At 40.2% G+C, this 22,073-nt stretch overlaps 1 protein-coding gene across 1 annotated transcript in view; it reads left to right on the top strand.

Annotated features, from left to right (window-relative positions):
- Positions 1-1,384: 1,384 nt before the first annotated feature.
- AFF3 (ALF transcription elongation factor 3) overlaps positions 1,385-22,073 on the top strand; it is a 277,596-nt gene continuing 256,907 nt past the window's right edge. The window contains exons 1-3 of the mRNA XM_085321605.1: positions 1,385-1,437; positions 2,085-2,205; positions 7,863-8,660. Of these exons, the coding sequence (XP_085177731.1) occupies positions 1,385-1,437; positions 2,085-2,205; positions 7,863-8,660 (972 nt within the window). The remainder of the gene's footprint in view (positions 1,438-2,084; positions 2,206-7,862; positions 8,661-22,073) is intronic.

Below are 22,073 nucleotides of genomic sequence, written 5' to 3'. Positions count from 1 at the left end.
TGAGGCATAGCAAAGAACGCTGCACTTGTTTACTTCCTAGAAACTGGATGGATATGAGAATTATAATTAATCTCAGAGGAGCTGCCCATCTCTATTTGACTGCAGGCTAGAGTCCAAATACAAAGTGTCTCAAAGAGGCAAGCGTGGGGAGAGGCAGCTGATTGTGATAGTAAAACCAGATCCCTGCAACTGCAGATAAAACTACGGTTATTCAGGATGGCAGAAAATCTACTTTAAAGGTTGTTGCAAGAAAGTCTCACACACAGCGCACCCTATGGGGGTACACTCCACTAGTATGACATGGTGGCTGAGGACTGTGTCTCATGTAATAGCAGATGAGGATTGCTCTGCTGTGTGGCTTCTGCAGAGTGCACACTGTATGTTCACTGCTCAGAGGGACCTTGCAGCCCTCCCCCAGCATGCCTCCATCTTCGTTATTCTCTTTCTCTTGGGGACATGTGGGACCTTTAGTTGCCCCAAACTCCACTCTGAGACTGTCTAGTCATTACACAACTTTTTTAAGGGAGAGCGTTGATTTGAAATATATACATTGCTCATAAAAAMCACAAGACAAAAAATAATCTTGTAAGCAGAAGAAAAGAAATCGGTGGTTGGAAGCTTTCCCCAAGCTGCTGTACTGAAAAAATTCTGGRTTAAAATAAGCATCTGTACTTCAGAGCCCTGCTCCATGTTCAGCATCTGCAATCGGGGTGGGGGCAGGTAAAAGGGTCAGCTCAGGGTCCACTAGGGATTAGTCTGTTCCTGACTCCTAGTTCCTCATACAGAYGCTAGTAGTTAGGGTAGACCTCTGCAGGAGGAATTACCAGCATTAAGAGGTAAACACAGGATTTCAATGTCCTTTGGTAACTACTAAGACACTGTTTTAAAATACTAGAAGTCTCTACATATCCTGTGTATTTTCAGCTCTCTTAAATGCTGAATTAAAATCAGTTTGCTGTTGGCTTTTTTACAGCCTTGCCTGAGGCATACTAGGTAATGTCACATGGGTAGCCTTTTTTAAAAAWTTTTTTTTATTAATGCCTGGTGTATTTACATGACAATAATACGTGTTTCTGCTTTACAGACTTAGAGCRCCAAAACACAGGCATGAGCTGAGCTAAGCAAAACAGGCAATCACCACACTTGTCCCATTATCCTGAAATAGCGCGTAAACCTTATTAGACGCATTGGTTTCCTTTGTGATGAGCACAATATATACTATACTGAAATCTGCAAACCTGTGCTGAGCTGGAGGAAGAACTCTGCATCTTTTGGTGTCACGCATTAAACTAGCATTCTGGAAAAAAGGTTGATTTTTATTTTGTGTGCCTATATCGGTACCAGATTAATTCATTTCTAAAAATTAATGCTATTGTGTAGCGCAATGATTTTATTCTCTTCCCAGCCACACTCCACCACCCGTACATACACTATCACGCTAGTATTTATTTATTCATGCTCTGAAGTTGTGATGGTGTCAAATCCATCAGAAAGAGGAATTGTTTCAGTAGTAGTTTCACGACTTGGCTGATTAACAGAGATCAGAAGAAACAGCCTAACTGTGGAAACCACTACAGCATGTAGTTTTAACAGCTCTTTAGGGAGCTAGTTAATGAAAGAATCACTACAGAAACACATCCATGTAAAAAAAAAAAGGAGCATTCTCATACAACACTCAGAGGATATGGCATAAGTGGAAATATGTTCATAATTTCTATTTACTCATAGCTGTAATTACCATCTGCCTTAAGAGTACTTTCAGTCTTTGTCAAAGTTGCTTAGATATTTCCTTTGTCACATTTCAAGCAGAGAAGTTCTGCACAGACTAGATCCTGCCCTGTGATTTCTTTTTTATTCTTCTGTAAGAATTTAATTATCTATTCTCTGTGTGAAGAAAGCATCCGCATTCCCAGAGACCTGAGCCTCCCCAGCCTGCTTGGACTGGCATGCATCTGATTCATGTTCTTGCTTATTTTTGCCATCTGTCTGCAAACCAGAGTTCTTCAGCTTTCAGATTCACACTGGCTTATATGTTGCCCTCYAATTATTAACTCTTAAAAAAGATGTTTCTCTTTTTGCTACAGCGTCTATGAGCCGGATAGAAATGTGCTGCGAAGGAAAGAATGGGAAAGGAGAAATCAGGAGGCCCAGCAGGAAGATGGCACGTTTAACACGAGTTACTCCCTCTTCAGTGAACCGTACAAGGTAGATACTTCTCAGATGGGTGGCTCTTTATTTATTTATTTATTTATTTATTTATTTTGCAGTATAAAAATGCAGCCTTTCAGCCTGCATTGTCCAGGTTTCAGTAACCTTGCACAAGTGCTAGCCTCACAAAATTCACACAGAAAATTTATCATTCGTTGAGAACTGGATATTTCTTTTTTACATTAGCTTCTTATAATGTTCAGTTGCACATGAGAATGAAATAAACCAGCAACATCCTAACAATATTTGAGATGGCATTAAAACGCGGAGGTGAAGGTGATGGTACCCTTTTTTGCAACACTTAGAAGAAAATAATTGCGTTAGAATTGTGTGCGAAGGTCAAGCTGTATAGTAAATATTATGCTCTGAGCAAGGTTAATGCAATGAAATACCCTGATTGTTTTTTTCCTATCAGGATTGCCAACAAAATTTGTCTGCTAACCATGTTCTGCCTTCAGCAACGGCAGAAGTAACTTACGAGTCTCAAGTCCTTGTTCTGTCCCTCTTGGGAACAGTCGTGTGATGAGGCACAATCATCTCCCATTAGGAGGATCAAGGAGGATGCTCTGCTTTTAACTGCTGCTGACTGAAGCCTGCAAACATAGCCTTTGTGAACAAGACCCATGAGAGGTATCCCATAGGGGCTGCTTCTCTCCAGGTGCTAGTCCAGGGACAGTCTGCATGCATCAAAGCATCAGAGTGTATCTTTTACCATGCCCTTCCAGTAATGCAATGCAGGTTAGTGTGGCAATTCACCAAGCTGTGAAGCATTTCCTCTCCATGATGCTTTGGGTGCTTTAGTGCCTCTTCCCAGCAGTCCTATTTGGGACCTGGCACTTTGCTCCTGCACCTGTTTACAGTCTTTTGGCATATCTGCACATGGCCCAGGGTCAGCTTTCAACCTGTTAAGGCTTGTATTCCCTCCAGATTTTTGTGTGTTTCTAGACCCTAATAAAGAAGAAAGAGCTACCAGTTTCAAAAAATGTTGCTTGATAGAAGACAGCTCTGTCTGCCTTGAAGCTGATCTACAGCTGCCCCAATTTCAGATTCATTACAAGGCATTTAGAAACCACGAGAAACATCTTGAACTCCTCCTCAGGGCTCTACTTGAGAAAGTCTACTGCGAGACCAGTCAAGGGCTAATCCACGGGGAAAAAAAGGAATTATTTAATGCAGCTGTGTCTTGGCATTTAGTGAGGGCTCTGCTGCAAATCTTCCATTTGATAGGCCCAGTCAAATAGACCCTTCATAAAAAGGGCCTATGCTTTTGCTGGGTCCTTGATACCTTTTGTCTCTCATGCCTAAAGTGGGTAACACTGATATTCAAATCACTTACAAAAGAGGTATAGTTGGAATATTTTGCACACCGCAATTGCTACCTGGGTCCCAGTGTTTTGACCTCTGTACTAACTGCTGTGACACAGACTTCATGTATTATGGACACATCAGTAGTTTCTGAGTTTTTTATGACTTTTGAAGACACCTCTACTCAATCATAGTATAATTCCATCCACTTAAATAAGAGTGGACAAAAACTCATTGCACTTTCCAGAAGTAGAGAGGATACCAGGTAGGTATCCTATGTGGAGATTAGAATAATGGTGTCATCCATTGGCAGATGCTTCTCTTCTTTAATCACTGTGTCCCTATTTTGGACTAGTCAGTTTAAAAAGATGCTGCAGAGATGCATCCTACAGCTGGCTTTGCCAGGGAAGCACTGAGAAAGGCAAAGCCCAGTCAAGCTACATCACTCACTTGCAGCTTTATGGGCATGACAGTCACACCAACTGGGAAGACCAGTCAGTATGACACTATTGGATGCTAACGTTTAGACAGGGGATACTCTGAATGTCAGGTCTGCATTGGCAGTGGGCTGTTGGGCTCTCTGAACTCTTCTAAGCATTTGTGAAGGATCAGTATGGGGGTGCAGCACTGTAGCTCTTAGCTGTGAGCATTTTGATCTTATTGAGAAGAGAGACTGACTGCAAAAGAGGAAACCTTACTGTGAAAGCAAAAGTGAAACCTACTCTTACCACCTTTAAAAACTATGTTCAAGTCCTCAGTGTTTCCACAGGGGAATGAAGTTACTGTGACATTCACTGCAAGCTCTGATTGAATTCAGTGTTCCTCTGCGCAGCTTGAGAAACATGAGCTTAAAGCTAAAGGATTTGCCATTCGGAAGGCCATATCTGGAAATCAAAGGCAGACTGAAAATCTCTTAAATCTTATGTCCTCTCTCACCTTGGCACATATCCCTACTCCTGTAACATCAGATTTTCTGAAAAATCCTGGTTGTTTGGGTTGCCCCTTATCCTGTGCCTTTCAAAGTATCCATAGCAACCTTTTACGAAAGAAATCCAGTGTCTTCTACAAAAAATGTCTCTCAGGAGTTAAAAAAGTAGGAATTTCATTCTGGATACTTCATTGACAGAATGCCCTCCCWCATTAACCGTAGCACTATTTTTAATGAAGGAAAAAATTCTGATGGCCTTCCTTGCAACCATCAGGCTTATTTTTAGAAGTATTGGATTCCACAGCTGTTTGAGCATACAGATACTTACCACTTCGCAGAAGAATATCAGAGCACTGTAAGTTAGATGTGTTTGCACTGAATGCTTTTCCTACTTACTCGTTTTGTGATCATGTATTCCAAATGTGAATGATTAACTAAATAAGGCCAGTAACATTTCAGAGCAAATGATGGAGTGAGTTTTTACATTTAAAGCTCATAATAAGCTACCCCAAATTCCATCTTGTTCCCGAGAGAGTGTAAGTGAGCTATTCTAGATGAGCTCGGCTCTACTCAAAATCTTCTCACCTCAAGATGTCCTCAGTCTGGCAAAAGGCATATACAATGCTAACATACTGGGCATATGCCACTAGATAGATAGATAGATCTGTTTGCTGTAATTATTCTTGTGGTTATCTGCCATCTCTTAAAGAGAGAGATCTTCTTCACATCTCATCCACATTGAAGAAAATCTCCTGACTTCTCTAGCCTATTTATATCCCACAGGCAATCTGAAATGAAACTAGTGGCTGCTTCTTACCCAAATAGCAGCCGTCAGGAAGTGTCCCCCTTGTATTGGGGAAGCTGGACTTTCTAGGGGCAAAACTGAACACATGAATGTACAGACCCTGTGATGAACAATCAAAGGATTGAAATGTCAAAGAATGGCCTGAATTAAAGAAAACTTTCAGGCCACCTTTTGCCTTCACAAAGCTAGAGGCACCTGGGTAGAGAGCTGCCCCACAAACTGCCTATGCTGGAAGAGACCTATGATCATTAGGGTGGCCCTGCTCATTTGGTGGTCCTTGCTCCTAGAAGGAAAGGAAACCTCACACTCAGACTGGCTGAGCCAGAGTCAGATTTAATGCAGTACCAGGGTGAGATCTTCTTTCTCAGAGGGGTGTAGAAATGCATCTTTCTACACTAGTGGGAGAATCCACCAGAAATGYGGAAGAGGTCCACAAGATAAAGGGAAACTTTTCTGTGCCTTACAGAAAGGCTGCTGGTCAAGGAGATGCCCAAGCTTAGAAGCCATTTCATTGACCCTTGTAGATGCATATTTCCAACATATCACATGTCCCCAAGCCCCTTGAAGATAATAAGCCTAACTACAGGTGGCCTAGAGCCTGCCCTACAAGCAGCCCAGGAATTCCCATGTCAACTCCTCAGTTTTTGCCATAGGACCAACCAAACTAGCCAATATGGAGGACTCCCATACAGGTGCCTTCCACACCTCTTAATCTGCCAGAGTCAAACATACCTCCTGCCCAATTAAAGCAGTGAACTAGAGAATTCATTGCATTTGCAATGCCTTGGGTTTAGGTGTATGTGATGCTTTCCACTTCTGAAGCCCTGTTAAGAGTTTCCTCTTCCATAGGACATCAATGTGATTCTTGAAAAGTGAAGAAACATCTTCTTTCAAGCTAGTCTGTAGCTGTGAATAACTGCTTCTCATTTCTTTTCATGGCAGATCATTGTCTTTGGGACAATAACAGCTATACGTGTAGGGAGAATATCAGGCTGTAGTGGCTGATCCATCTTATTCCAGTTTTCAAGGCAATGTTTCAGACTCTACTCTTCCAACCTTTTCCCTTTCCCCAATAGTATTATTAATATATAATCAACTCTGTTAGACAATGTTGTAACAAATACGTACCATAATGCTTGCCTGGTTGCATTTTACAAAGTTATGAGCCAGTGTCCCCCAAAACCTGAGGGGACAAGTTTCAAGTAAAACAAGACTGCTTACACTTCCTGACTTCAGTGACTTGGGAATGCTATGACTGTGGTCTAAGAAAAGGTAACAGGTGGATACCACTCTACTCATTTATAAGGCGTTTTTGCTTGGCATCAGTTTCTTTTTCAAGAATCAGATTCTTTTTCAAATCCTAAAAAAATTCTGAACTAAAGGGAATTTCCTTCCCTTACATTTTTGCTTGGGTGAGCCAATTTTATTGGAAGTCTTAAAAAACAAAAAATCAGCACTTTTCCTGAATGATTGGTATTGATGCTACATCTTTTATATTTTCATATAACTTTAAGGGAGTCTCCTCCACTTCCTTTACTCTCTCCTTTCTCCAAGCTACTGTCTTCCTCTGAAATAGAAGTCTTGAGATGAAATCTTGGCTTTCTGAAGCCAATGGGAGTTTTCCTGCCTAGGCTCCATGACTGGAAAAAAGAAAGGAGAACAGTATTGGCTTATTACTCTTTCTCTTAAAATATAAGCCAGATAGGAACATCACCTGCCTGATTATTGGCATGGTTCAGAAAAATTTCTGCTGTAGTAATGCTAACGATAACCTTTTTGCTTACAGTAGCTTTTTAAAGCAATAATTTTCAATTCATTTCAGTATTATTTGTTTACTTTTTCTTTGTGGAACTTCTTTCCTCTTCAGTCAGGAAGTAAATGGATGATTTTAAAAAACAGTGATTAATCTCAAAGGAAAGAAAGGGTGGCTATCTTGAGCTGTGTCCCGTTGCTGTGCCCAACAAGCACTAAGCATTATCCCCTCAGGGGGATCTATTCACTTTTTTTCAAAGGGGAGACTGGCCCAGAGTGAGCATCCTGTTAGAGTATTTTCAAAGACAGTGCATCATGGTCTGTAGCCATCCCATTATCCCATAAGGTCTCTTCAAGTAACCTCAAGAGTAGTGAGTTGGCTCAAATTAGTGAATTCATTCAGTGCTTGCACTACTTTTTGTGTGGTTTCCCAACACTGCAATGTGAAAACAAAAGCAGGCAGAGGAGGAAATTTGGAATGTGGTGTTTTCATTCATGGCTGAAAGAAAGCTTGCCCTGGGCTACAGGAAAAGTTTTATCATGGTCAGATTTAATCCAAACCATTTGGTGTAGTTGCAATAATAAATTTTCTAGTTTCCAGGTAATATATTTTAACTACAGCATGATACCAGTGATAGATTTCTTTTTTTATATACTCTAAGGCCCTTTATAGCTTTTCCAGTTCAGGCTAGATTTAAGATGTTGACAAGTGTCTTCAGAGACGATAAGGATTTTCGATTTCATCCCTCAACGATGCTGCTGAATAAGGCAGTGAGACTTTAGTAAGGATTCCAGCAGAAGCATGCAGGGAATTTTGTTTTCTTTACATTGACCGTTACAGAACATTCATTTTTTGTTTTGCAGACTAACAAGGGGGACGAGCTCTCAAATCGCATCCAGAACACACTGGGCAACTATGATGAAATGAAAGACTTGTTAACTGACCGATCAAACCAGAGCCACCTCGTTGGAGTTCCAAAACCTGGCATTCCCCAGGCTTCTCTTCCTAAGCCTGATGAGCCTCTTGTGGCAGACTCGAGACCTCCACCACCTCCATCTGTTTGCAGTGCTTCTTCTTCCACACCAGCATCTCTACCTGCGCAGCAGAGCAAAAGTGCCACGATGGGCTGGCAGAAGGCCGGGCACAATGCTGCATCAGACGGCCAGCAGAGAGCAAGCAAGCACGGGCACAGGTCACTGGAGTCGCACAAGAGCGACTTCAAACTGGCTAACCAGAAATCCAATCTGGAAAAACTAAAACGCTATGCATCCAGTCCCACCTCCTCCTCCTCTAACACTGCCCAGCAAAGCTCACTGAGGTCCACACTAGGAGAGAACGTCACCAGAGTGCAGCAGCAGTCGAAACTAAGCTGTGGTTCGGAAGGAGGAGCTCAAGTGCAAGACAGGCCTGCAAAACACGGTGGCAGGCACTGTGTCCAAAACTTCCCACCTTCGCTTGCTTCAAAGCCCAGTCTGGTTCAGCAGAAACCAACAGCTTATGTGAGACCAATGGATGGTCAAGACCAGGCCCCTGATGAGTCTCCAAAGCTGAAGTTATCAGCAGAGACAACCAAGTCATACAGGGGAGTGCCTTCTAGCAAGCCTGATTCAGCCAGGACCAAGTCAAAGACAGCAAAGTTTAGCATGCCTAAGCAAGATGAGGTAAGTGTCTTTAAACATTTTATGATGTGCGCCACCTTAGATGTATAGATRGTAGCTTATCATAGCAAACTGCGTATATCTCTTTTTACAGATTTTTTAATGCATCTCTTTGCATGTTGAGGTTTTTTTCACTTCTTTGACATTGACATTTTATATTGCAAATAGCAGTCTTACAGTTATAATGAAAATACATGAATAGCAAAATGCTCACYGTCTTCAAGACTGTAACATTTCCTACAGTGGCACATTTTCTGATACCATATATGATGTCACTGACTTTTTTTCCTGAGTGTTGACACATAAATCCTGTATAATTTTAATTCATCTTGTCGCTAGCCTTGTGTATTACTACTAAATTTTCATATTTTGATGACTTTTTCTCTTTGGCAATAATTAAGTGAAGTTCTTGTGATCAGAAATAGTTCTGCCATTCTCAATGTTGTCAAAGTAGTTTCACAATCTAAATAAATTACTTAAACAATAGAAGATCTGTGGAATAGATGAGAATGAGGTAATTAGAGTCTCCTTTTAATTTGTTAGCTTTCATAATATCTGTTTCTATTTCAAAMCAGTTCTAAAAAGATGGAGGTTTTCCTCCTCAAGAATCACCATCTTGTAGAAAACCAACGATGCTACAAGCATGAGAAGATATCTGAACATGTCTGAAAGCTTCTAGGCAATATTTCTGTTACCAGTAGTAGATGTGAAAGGCACCTTGCTTCATCACTGATAGAGTCTGCAATTTTCCATTTGATTTTGAGATTTCTAGAGGGGGAAGAATTGGCTGGTTTTGGCAAGATGAGGGGCATTATTTTTTCTTGGATGTATCAGAGGCCTGTAGGCCAATAAAAGATGATCACATCCTCTTCTTGTGCAAATTGATAGAGCTCCCACGACTTAAACAATTTATGCTGTTTATAGGACTAAACAACTCTGTTTAGCTGAATCATTGAGACTGTCTCAGAGCAGAGATATTGATTGTTTACTCTTATTTGACAGCTGTGGTGTGTCTTGAGATGTTTTTAGACTTAACATTTTCGTTTCTGGCATTGTTAGAGGAGAACTCTCATTTTTGGTAGAGTTCTCTGCCCTCTTAATGTCTGTTTTTCAGAAACAGAGTTCATTGTTGTATTTCCCATCAGTTTGGCCTGGAAAAGAAATCTCTCTGGAAGCAATTACTTTTCTCGGTTCCTTTAGGCGTTATACCCATGTGACTTCTCTCTGAGTTAGAGTTCCATCAGTTCCAAACAACACTGAAGTAATATGTTGTTCCTGAAAAGTGGTTGTTTTAGGCTCTTAGGCGAGATTTGATAAGCAAATCTAGCATTCACAGATTGCTGTAATTGTGCAGATAGATCAGGTAATGGCATATACTAATACCCATTTAGCTATTATTACCTCCTTCAGACTTGTGCTTCTATCTGTGAGTGAAGACTATTGTTAGAATTAAAGACGCCTGTAGCAGTTGTCTGAATCTTTCCAGTTTTCCCCCTTAGCGTATGTAATACCCTACGAACAAGTTTGGAAAGGGGTTTTGATAGGAAATCATTTGTTTCAGAAATTCAGAATTTACTGTTTGCATTCCAGATTGCCTACTTCAGTAGCAAAGAAAGCTTTCACTACTTGTATGTAATCCATAAGATGCATAAGGGTAAATTTATACTGCAGCTTCTAGACCTATAGACATAGCTGAGATGGCTTTAAACTAACTTGTTTAGATACTGATGGCAATGTAAGCTATGGTAGGAGAGACAGAAGCACAGGTTAGCTACCAAGTGTTCACTAACTTCTTGCAGATTTTGTGGCATGCGATCTATTTGAAACAGTATTTGATAACATGAGATATAAACATTTAGCTGAAGCTGAAAGAGGTGGACAAAAACATTGGTAGTGGCTAAACAATTATAAAAAATGACAGATATATTACTTAGAAGAAGACAACAAGTGCTAAAGATATTTGTGGCACTTGAAACTGAAACTGATGAGAAAATAATGTTTAGATATGTTTAAGGGCTGAGAGTCCTGGAGATAAAAGTATCCTGCTTTTCCCCTCCCCTCCCCTTCCCCTTTATCCTATCTGACATTTCCTTTGTTCTAGGATTTTCCATCTTAAATGGCACAAGATGAAATTGGTGGCCCACTAGTATTTGTGCAGGGAGAAATATTGACCAACACTGAAAGTTACTTCAACTTTTGTCAGTGTTGCCTAAGCCACTCTCTCTTCAATTTTCAGTCACACTTCTGCCTGTTTCAAAATATTTTTCACTTSTTATTTGTATTGCAGGTCTCCTACTACAGTGTTGTAAAAATTCAGCCTAAAAGCTTACCCGGTCCCCTGAACCTCTGCAGGAAAAATGAGGCTTCCTGCATTCGGGATGCGACTAAAAATTTCAGGAAAGGCAGTATACCCCTAGTGACCCTGGGATGGCTGGAAGGGTGGAAACGGGGTGACCATGAAGGAAAGACAAACGCGCTAGAAAAGTGTGTGGGAAGCTTCAGAAGCAGAAATGAGAGGGGCAGGAAGCTCTCTGTCTACAGGCATAATTTTATCGCTACACTTTTTTTCTACATTCAGCTCTTAAAACATGTTCATAGTAATCCTATGATCCAAAACCTGTACTTTTTAACTCGGCCTAGGCAAGGTCTACAGCTGTGTAAGGGTAAGGTGTGAGATGAAAGATGAGACTCAACACAGGGAAGATTGATGGGGGGAGACGCTGCAAGAGAGGCAGAGAGGCGAATGGTAAGAAATTACTGTTTCCTCATCTCCTGCAGAATCGATTTTCTTTTCAGAGGAACAGGGGGTGATCAGCACTTGTGTGTGTCATCGCAGCTTTATTTTGAACATCATGTGGCTTAGGCAACTTCAAGTTCCACAGATAAAGAAAACCAGGAAATAATAACAGATTGTTAGAAATCTTCTGATTTATAAGACTGTTTCCTAAGGCATTCAGTTTGAGTTCTCTGTTCCCATGTGCTTTCATTTAGCATGAAGTTTTTTCCAGAGTCTCTTAGTACTAATAGCGATGCATTTTCATTTGTGTTTACTGGTTTGAAGGAACCATTAGCTGAAAAATAAACACAAAATGAAACAAAGGTAAGCCTACATGTAAGAGCTGAAGAATAAGAAGCAATGTTATGCAAAGCGTGTGTCTTCAGGAGGAAACAAAATCCTCTTCTGTACATCCCTTGAGGTTTTCAGAAGAACAGGGCACCAAGTTGGCTGCAGTACAATTATTATTCACTGGAAATAAAAGCACTTGAATACAAATTATAGACCATTACTTTTCAATACATGAAAAAGGTTGATTTTAAATGTAGTTCAATACCTCATTTAATATTTTTAATCGGTTTTGGAAAGCCTTCAATATCTTGACACAGAGTGAAGCTTATAATTTTTTTTTAATTGTTTTAATGAGAGTAACTTGGATAGACCTGTGTGTAGAGAGGCAGCAGTTACTCATTTGGGAATTTAATCTTTAGGAACCAGGTTCATCAGTGTTAATTAGAATCCATACCCAACCTCCCTGTCCTTCCAAAATTATCATATTGCTCTGTATAAATGATAGCTCATCATCTCAAGTCCTCCTATTTCACATTTTGAACTACTTAGGAATTATACTGCTGCAGGTAAAAACCCACTGTACTAAATAGAAAGGTAGAGAAATGTGATACCAGAGTATAGAGGAAAAGAGGTATTAAAACTAAGTGCCTCTCATTTCTAAAAATTTTGTTATGAATGAAACAATAAGTAAAACATAAGGTGGTAAATCATATTCTTTATATCAGAGTTCTGTTTCTGAATTTCATGTTGTAGACTGCATGCTGATTTTTATTATTACTTTGAAGATGCATTATCTATTGTGCTTTGCTTACTTCTCTAAGGGCTATGGAGCAAAGAAAATGAGATTGTATTCAAGAATGACTAGCAGTCTAATGGTAAAAGGGACCGGTTTTGTTTTGTTAAATTTGGGGATGTATTTATGTGAAATGTAGATAAGGTCACCACGAGGACATGTTCTTATTCCACTTCATGGAGTACTTACACAACTTCTTCTGCGGCAGTAATGCACAATAGATTAAATGTTGAATATTCTTTTTCATTTTTGCTCTGGCTTTACTCAGGCAAATTCCTGTTTGCCTGGATGAGATACTCTCTGCAGTCATTCTTGTTCGAGTGGCTATATATAGCTATCAGCATCTGGCACATGCGCTAGCAAGTGTTCTTTAAATCTGCAATCTTTTTTCTTTCCCATCATTTCAATCACTGTATCTTAATAGAAACCAAAAAATAGTATTTTTTCCTCCCTCCTATCCACTCCTCAGAAAAAAAAAAACCTCCCAAATGGGGAGACTTACAGGAAGACAGACTTAATATGACTAATTTGTTCACAATCACATTCTTTTAAGGAGAACTTCGGTGCATTGCATGCATAAGATGTAGTGCCATGTTTAACATTGAAAGTGGAAATTCATGTGTGAAAAAACAAGTGCATCCACATCTCATTTGACTACCGAAGCTCCAGTGGAGAATAAGTAGGGAAGATGGTCCTGTTCAGTGCATGCTTCCTCGGGAAATACTGTGTATCTGGATATACAGGAAATCAGAGCGGAGATAGTATCTCACAAGACAGGAAAAAGGTTTAGCAGAGATCTGAGTAAGTACTTTTTCTCCGAGGGGAAGCACTGTCTTCCCCTTGCTACAACAGAGCCTGTTGAATTGCTGCAGAACTAAGAGTTGAATCCAAGTTTTTCTTCTCTGATTTCTAGTGTGGTGAGTTCTGTCCCAGAGAGGCAGAAATGGAAACAGAGGAGCAGTTGAAGATGCTTTTAGAGAAAACTGAAGAGATAGGTTGAACACGCTAGCAAAAAAAACCACGAGAATTCTTCTGACATCATTCTAGGACTAGCCCAAAGAAGCTGGAGACATAAGCACAGAATTAAGTGTGTTGATACTCCTCTTATGTTTATCAATTTTATTGAAGAATTGCAGTGCTTGAGAAGCCAGTTTGCAATCACAGCACTTGAGTACTGTTAAGTACTGTAAGTATGAGCCAGTTGTAGATGTTTTCTTTCCCAGATGTTCATGGGAAAGAGTTAGCAAGCTGCATTTACAAGAAAACACAGCTCAATTAATCTCTGTAATGTTGCCACTGACCTTCCCCACAAATAAAGGGTATTTTCCCACGTTAAACAGGAAGAAATGAACAACAAGAGCAGTATGGTTCAAAGATCCCTCCTAGCTGTACGTTGTTCAAGACCTTTCAGTGTATCTGTGGGAGAGCTCTGCATAACTGCCCATTTTTATGTTCAGCAGGCTAGGACTGCAAAAAAAGGAATGTATTAAATAGAGAAAGTGTTTTTAGAAATGCTCTTAACAAATACAGTGGAGACCACAATGTGCAAAGATAGCTTTTTTATGTATTTTTTGAATGATGATACAAGCCTTTCCCTTTCTCGCCTTCTGCAAGCATTGAGGCACATAGTAACTTTGTGCATGCAGGCAGTTTCATTGAAAACAGTGGGCCTAATCCATCTAGTTATTCATGCACACTAGTGTTTGTAGAGGAAAATATTGTTTAAATAATTTTACTTRATTTTAGAGCTCCTAGTTTTACTGTTTCCTCCTTCAGGAAAAGTTTAATTTCCCTTTTGAATTAAATATCAAAATCATATTCTGGGAAAACACTACTTGAACTTGTAGGTTTAAAACAAAAATAGTTGCTTTACTTTGAGCTTAAAGCTTTTTATATGCATTGTTTTCCATATGGCATATGCTATGCATTATTTGCTATGCTGAATCACTTGTTGTTCCTCATTGTTTTTAACTAGTAGGATGACTAACGTCAGGGAAAAATCTCTTGAAGTTGGACATTAACTTGTGATTATCAAGGGGATTCCTTAATGTATGCACCTGCCTTTTTACAAGTTTTTCCAAAGGTTGTTTTTTTTCTAATTAATGACAAATATTTTCAGCAGCTCATTGGGTCAGATCCTCCATTTGATGAAACTGCTTTTCCACCTTTTCTTGAGTTGGAAAAGTAGACCCTTTTAGGATAAGGAGAGCTCAATGAATGTAAAAATACGGTTCATTGTGAGAAAAGTGCATTCCTACTGCTTTTTTTTACAGTCAGACTGAACAGTTTGAGTTATGAATCAGCTCTGGAGGTGATACTAAAGGGCATGCATCAAAATGTCCACAACTCTGTATAATTACTTTTTGGTTCCTTTTGATAAGCTCTCTTAAAATAGTAAAGTTGCTGATGAAGGAAATACAATTTCTAGAACTACAAAAACAGCTTTTAACTGCACAGTTTGACTGATTTTTAAGATCCATCAGTAGTGCTTATGATGATGATAACTGAATGATGCAAAAACCCTCATTGCCAGAAACAGAGCAGTCTAATAGACCTTCTTAGCGAAATGCGTCTCTAAAGACACATGGCATTGCTATCACTTTTCTGCCTTTGGCCCCATTAGCATGGATTGTTTTGAAGGCCTGCAGGCATATTCAGCAGTTGGAGAAACTGATCCATTTCTAGATGTTGCTGCAGGAGCTGCAAACTGCAGCACAGTGCTGACACCAGCACCAGGCACTGTCCTCAGTAGCAGGTTTTGTCTGAACTTCTCCTGCCCCACCTGCTTCAGGCTCCTCAAACAAAGGAGTATTTAAAAAGAGTAGGGTATGGACAGCAAAGGAGAGTATGGAGTTTTTAAAATGTATTACCAATGAAGCTTGCAAACACCCTCTGCCTTCTCAGATCTTACATTTGACACCAGACTGTTGTATCAGTGCAGTCAGGTGTAAAGTCCAACCTGCATTGCTCCTGAAGAGCAGTTAGTAGTGCCAACTCACAGTCTCCTTTCCAATAATTATAAGAAGGTAGATCTGTCTGCTCTTTGTCTTCACAGCCACCTACATGGGATCATGCAAGTGTAAAGGTGGACTTTTTTTTTTTTTTTTGGTATCCTTGAAAAAGATTTTACTACTTTAGTCCATAGTTTCCCAAGATTTTCATAAGTCAGAGTGACATGAAACTGCCATCACTGAACATACTCACGGGGGTAAGTTATGGCTGCTGAGCAAGAGGGACAAAGGAGAATGCAAAGAGCTTCACAGATCACTGTTAATTCCAGCTAAATAAATAATGTGTATGTGCCACTTGATATATAAGGTTAAAAAGGTCAGACCTCCACTAATCATTGTGAATGCATCGAGCCAGGCCAGAAGCAGTTAAATTCTTTATTGTTGGTCACATAATCACTTGCAGTAAATGAAGACAAATATACCCTTAAATATCTGCATGAAACATACTTTATTCACCCTGTACATCGTAAAGTTGTCATTTCCGCAGCACTTCTGAATATGGAAGATCTATCCCTGTGGTACCACAAAATAGCTTCCTAGAAAAGTAATTAACAGAATGCTTTTTTTTTCTTTTCTTTTTTTTTTTTTTTTTTTTGAAATTCAGAAAAGATAAATAACGTAGGCGTCTGATTTCCTGTCACTCTTGGTTAACTTTGTATGAAAATGGATAGCTTCCAAATTAAAGCAGGCACCGGCCTGTCTGGAGAAAAATGCATCTGTAAAGAAATGTGCACATTACATATTCATGTAGTTCCAAATATCTTAATTGTATTTTATATGTAACAATCTCATGCACTGAAATATGGTACCTTTATTACTTCATGAGTTAAAAGCAGCATATGAGAGAGGCTCAGATTGCTTATTACATGGCTTAGGATAAGCGTTTCATCTCTCAAACTCTCTCATGTATTCCTCACTCTCTTCTCCCCTGCCAACATGTTTCTCAGAGAAGTGGATGCTCAGTGCAAGGTGGCTCTATACCACCTTGTATTGAGAAGATAAATACACGAAAGCTTTCAGGCCAGTGAGCCACAAGGAATGCTGAGGTCCAGCATTTTCTCTCCAAATCAAAAACTACCATTCATATTCCCCTGTATTTACTGCAAATTGATGTAATGGAAGCTTGTGTGGCTAAGAAGAAAAACAAGTGTATGTCTTGTTTACTTCTCTCACTTTGTCCTAACACATGTTTAAGAAGTGATGGCGTTTAAAATGCTCTCTGTTTTGTAATTATTTTGAAATGAGATGTTGAAGATGATAGTTTTCTCTTGTACATGCTAGAGATATTTGTATTTAAATACCAAGTGTAATCTATTGTTAATCAAATTTTGCATTTATTTAAAGCCAGCTATACAAGTGCATTCAAGTACAAAGGCAGGAGCAGCTTTACGTGATTACAGCTTCTAGAACCAAAGTAGAAAAGGGGAAGACGCTGGCTGGACAACTACAGGATTACTGATTACCAAAAAACACAAAACCAATATTAATACAAAGTATACAGAAAGGCTTGGGATTTCTGCATTATTTTCTAAAAGACCTTCTGTAGGTTTAATTACAATCTCAAGGACATCTGATTCAAGAAAATGCCAGTTAATTTCTGATCTTGTAGAATCATAGAATCCGTAAGGTTGGAAGGGACCTCCGGAGATCATCTAGTCCAACCTCCCTGCTCAGCAGGGTCACCTAGAGCATGTTAGACAGGGTTGCATCCAGGCGGGCCTTGAATATCTCCACAGAAGGAGACTCCACAACCTCCCTGGGCAACCTGGTCCAGTGCTCCGTCACTCTCACAGGGAAGAAATTCCCCCTCACGGTCAGGCGGAACTTCCTGTGCTTCAATTTCTGCCCATTGCCTCTTCTCCTGTCACACGAGGCAACTGAAAAGAGTTTGTCCCCATCCCCTTGACACCCTCCCTTCAGGTACTTCTACACATGGATAAGATCCCCCCTCAGTCTTCCCCAGGCTGAAGAGGCCCAGCTCTCGCAGCCGTTCCTCATAGGGCAGGTGCTCCAGCCCTCTGATCATCTTCATAGCTCTACGCTGGACTCTCCCCAGTAGCTCCATGTCTCTCTTGGACTGGGGAGCCCAGAACTGGACACAGTACTCGAGATGAGGCCTCCACAGGGCTGAGGAGAGGGGCAGGATCACCTCCCTCGACCTGCTGGCAACACTCTTCCTAATGTACCCCAGGAGACCATTGGTCTTCTTGGCCACAAGGGCACATTACTGGCTCAAGGTCAATCTGTCATCCACCAGCACTCCCAGGTCTTCCTCTGCAGAGCTGCTCTCCAGCAGGTCAGCCCCCACCTTGAACTGGTGCCTAAAGCATGCAGTTGAAATGTGCTGCCTAGAGAAAGAGCATGGAATGGAGCACCAAGTGGCAGAATGAGATGAAGGGTTTGAAAAATACTGTAAGCAGATAATGTCTTCTTGCACCAAATTGTAAACACTTAGCATGCAGGGAAAGTAAAACATAAACAGAAGAAAAGGACATAAGAATAATCTGGACCCTCTAAGAATGAAGGAGTCTGAGAAAAAAAGAATTACATGAGCATGAAAGGAGAAAAGAATGAATTTATGTTTTGAGAAACCTACTGAAATTGCTGCTGGCATTGCAGTCATAATTTATGATAGAGTCCCTATGCAAGATGCTTTTGGTAACTTAGAGGTGGTCAAGCAGGCTTAAAAACAGTAGTTTTTTGCTGCAGAGTATTCATATTTGTTGCCATGAGGAAGCCTTTGGGAGCACCTTTTCAGTGCAGTTTCTGCTCCTGAACAGGAGTGGATCTGTGTCTGGAGGCTCCCCTGACAGACTCAGGCTGCAAAGTTGCAGTATTTTCTAAAGCAGCTCATCCTCTCCTGTGAGGGCAAAAATTTAGATGGTGACTATCACCTTCTTTGCAGATGTGATATTACTGTCTCAGGAGGGAAACGCAGTAAGTACTTCCCCATTATCAATTTCTCCACATGGGCTGTATGCCAGCACACACAGCGGGCCTGGGTCCTAGGCATAGATTTTGTGGAAAACAGAAGAGATGAAACCTCATATCCACATAGGATATGCCAAATATGGTTTTTTTTGTTTTGTTTTTTTGTTTTTTTTGCTATTTTCTTACATAGATTTGAAATCAGCACTGCACCTAGTGAGCCTATCATCGTGCTTCATGCCCATGGTCTGGAGCAGATACCTCTAGCACAGCAGTGCAACACAGCATTCATAACATGGTCTCAGCATCTAAAATAGCACACACCTTTTCCCTTGCCTTGCCTTGCCTTGCCTTGCCTTCCCTTCCTTCTCTTTTCCTCTCAGAGAGTTCTTTAGGAGCCAGACAGCTCTAAAATAGACCATATTAAATTCAGAGGGATAAACTGAGATGTGGGCAGATGGAGACACCTCTCTGGATAGCATAGCAAGCACCAACCCAACAGACCAGATGTCTGCTTTGGTGCTTGTTGGTCTGGTAACCCATAGTTCAGGATGAGGTCCAGGCTACGTCCTCCATAGATATAGGTCACCATGCAGAAGTTTAAATGCATCCACACTGAATTAATATCAAAGCAAGGCGTAAAACTGAAGAGATTTATCTCCCAATTCTGTCCTCCAATATTTGCAGTACAACTGGTTGTATACCACAGTAGCATATAAACTCTTCCATAGCCTTTACTCTGTAAATGAAAGTTATGCAAAAGCATAAGTAAAGGCTTTTTGCTAAACTCTGAATTAATGCTGTATTTCTTCCTACCATTTAGGTCACTGAGACAGAGATGGTTCCTGAGTGATTATGTCACTTATGGTTTACCACTTCCATCTGAGTTACTCACTGATCATGCTCCACTTGAAATTAATAGGAACTTTGCCATTGAATTCAGTGGTAGCAAGATCAGGGTTTGACAGGAACGAATATTTTTTTTCTACATTATATGAACTTCCTTTGGTCAAGAAGATATTGCTTGAGGGAAGACACTTTTTTTCCTTCAATCTCTGTTTTGTTCCAGAAACAGAGATGTAATACTTGTGGTTGTTTTTGACATAGTTATTACTTCGAAGAAAGTCAGCAACAGTAATAAAGAATAACGATCTGTGGCATAAGATGGCATTTGAATTCAGAAATCCTCCTGAAATGTTATGCTCCGTTAATATATTAACTTCAGGACATCTCTTTAGAGCATCAAAGGAGTTTCTTGACCAGTCCTAGGTGCTTGAATCATTTTTTTTTCTCATGTAATTAAGGTTTCTAGCTCCCTCTTCAGAATCAGTTTCCTCACTGACTCTTAAGTGAATAAATCTACATGAGTGATTTCATGACAGTCGTACATTAGGAATTATGGCATAGCCCTGCACATAACTTACAGAACTATCTCAATACACAGAGAAGAAACCATAAAACATGCCGATTGGGAATTTCTCAGATATGCTAATTGCTGCTATATAAAGAGCACGGGATGAAGAGCTGACACAGAGGAAGTTTGACTAAAAAGTACCTGCCACAAATCTTTGAAGGTTTGCTGAGGAGCGGATCCTGCTGCCTGCCACCTCACTGCAGAGATCTGCTCAGCAATGCAATGTCTTTGTAGCTCAAGCCCCGGTGCAAAGACTCACAGCTCCCACCCGCCGAGGTGTCTTGGGCAGCAAGGCTTTGGCTCCCAGGGTGCTAGGATGGGGACTGGCCATCTCCAGCAGCTGCAGAAAGGTGAGAGCTGCCACCAGCCTGGGGACCCCTGGGGTCCACAGCGCTTCTACTGGTGGTGGAGAAGGCGTTCTCACCCTCTCAGCTCTGCCCTGCCAGCATGAGCTGCCCATGCCAGCTTGCTGACCATCCGAAGAAAGTCCCACATGCAGTCCTGATTTATTGCTCTCGAGGCAGACCAGATTGTGTTTTCCCCTTCCATCTTCTCTAAGAGTTTGGCTCTCCAAGTAAAACTAATGTTTTTGTTAGATTGGATTTTTGTGCATGGGCTAGTCTAACTAATAGGCTTCTACTATATCTTCCATGAAACTTAGGTTTGTAACTACGTGACAGTAAGGTACTATCCACACAAGTCGTTCTCTTAATTTCTTTCTAAACTTTTACTAAGGAGACATCCTCTCCAAGCTTTTCAAATGAGCTCCATATTTATAGAGTACAACATAAAGATTTTGAACATAGAAGTTGAGATGCAGTTCAGAAAATGCAGTTGTGAACATGATACCTGTTATGCACTGAATAGACAGGTATTTCTGCACTCAGTGCAGTGGGGTTGGATCACTGAACTCATTTTAGGTAGGCCATTAAACATCACTGTTTAATACTGATTTTTAGCCATTGCACTTGCACCCTTTGCTTTAAGTTGCTCTAGCAGACAGAAATTAGTGCTTAGCCCAGCAGCTAACAGCTGCTCTGCTACTCCTGCTGACACTTATGTGTGTTTTTTCCAAGTTGCATGTACTGTATTTGCTTCTAAATATAGTGATTAAYGTGGAAAGATGAAATCAAATAGTTATTATTCAATAAATTTAATACAGAATACTTTTTAAAATAAGTCAACTAAACAAATCAAACAGTGTAGAAATGAAATGCGCCTTTGCAGGCCCTGTGGGAAATTTAGCTAATGAACTGAAAATGATCGGTTTCTAGACAGGCAAGAAAGTCTGCTTGATTTAAATAAATTTCAACTATTTGCCTCCTAATTTTAAAATCCTGGTTTGGGGCATGATCACACGAACAAAGTAACTTCAGTGCAGCCTGTGCGGTTTGAAACACAAAGCTAAGCAGGATTAACTTTAAAACGGTAATATGCCATGCTGTTAAAAAAAAAAAAAAAAAAAAAAAAACTTCTGCCTTCCGGGTGTGGCTGTCGTTTAAATGCAGTGACGTCACCCTGCGAGCCGTTAAACCGTTATCAATGAGCAGCTCTGCGTCGCCTAATGACTGCCGTGGAGCTGAGAAAGGTTTTATAATGTTCCTTCGGTTTGTTCATCGTTTTTGTTTGATAATTGTGCTGAAAATCAATGACAGCTACAGAGTACAGAAATTTGATTGAACCAAGTATAAATATAGTCAGCAATTTAGGCTGTTCTTACTCAATAGGAAAATGTCTTTGGATAATAAGTGGATTCCTATCTAAATTCATGAGTTCTTTTATGACATTTTGGGTTAAGCCTGAAAGAGATTAATCTTTTTCTGATAAAGTTGCATAAGCTGTGATTTCTCCGGTGACCACATTTAATTGGATATTAAATAAAGTGCTTATCTTTACACCAATAGGTTTTACAGACTGGATTTTTTTTCTGAGCTGTATTTCACAGATTAAGTAACAAGTAGTAGACACAYACAGAAATTGTCGATTAAACCATGATATGTTTAGACTAAAAATTAGAATGTGTTGATTCATGTAGGCTTTTGAGGTCCATGATTGAAATTAAGGGTTAAATGTAAAGAATAGAGGGAAACTATAGCCTGGTCCTAAGRATTGTGAGTCTAGGTCAGCTCTGTATATTCTTCCTTTGCCAAGTATCYTTCAGCAAACATATAGTGGGATTTTTTGTTGAATTTGACAAGGAGCT

The sequence above is a fragment of the Rhea americana genome, unplaced genomic scaffold (assembly GCF_003343005.1).
Source record: "Rhea americana isolate MKP2758 unplaced genomic scaffold, rheAme1 scaffold_7, whole genome shotgun sequence".
Taxonomy (NCBI): Eukaryota; Metazoa; Chordata; class Aves; order Rheiformes; family Rheidae; genus Rhea; species Rhea americana.
The sequence above is the reverse complement of the archived record's forward strand: the minus strand, read 5'-3'. Positions and strand labels throughout refer to the sequence as shown.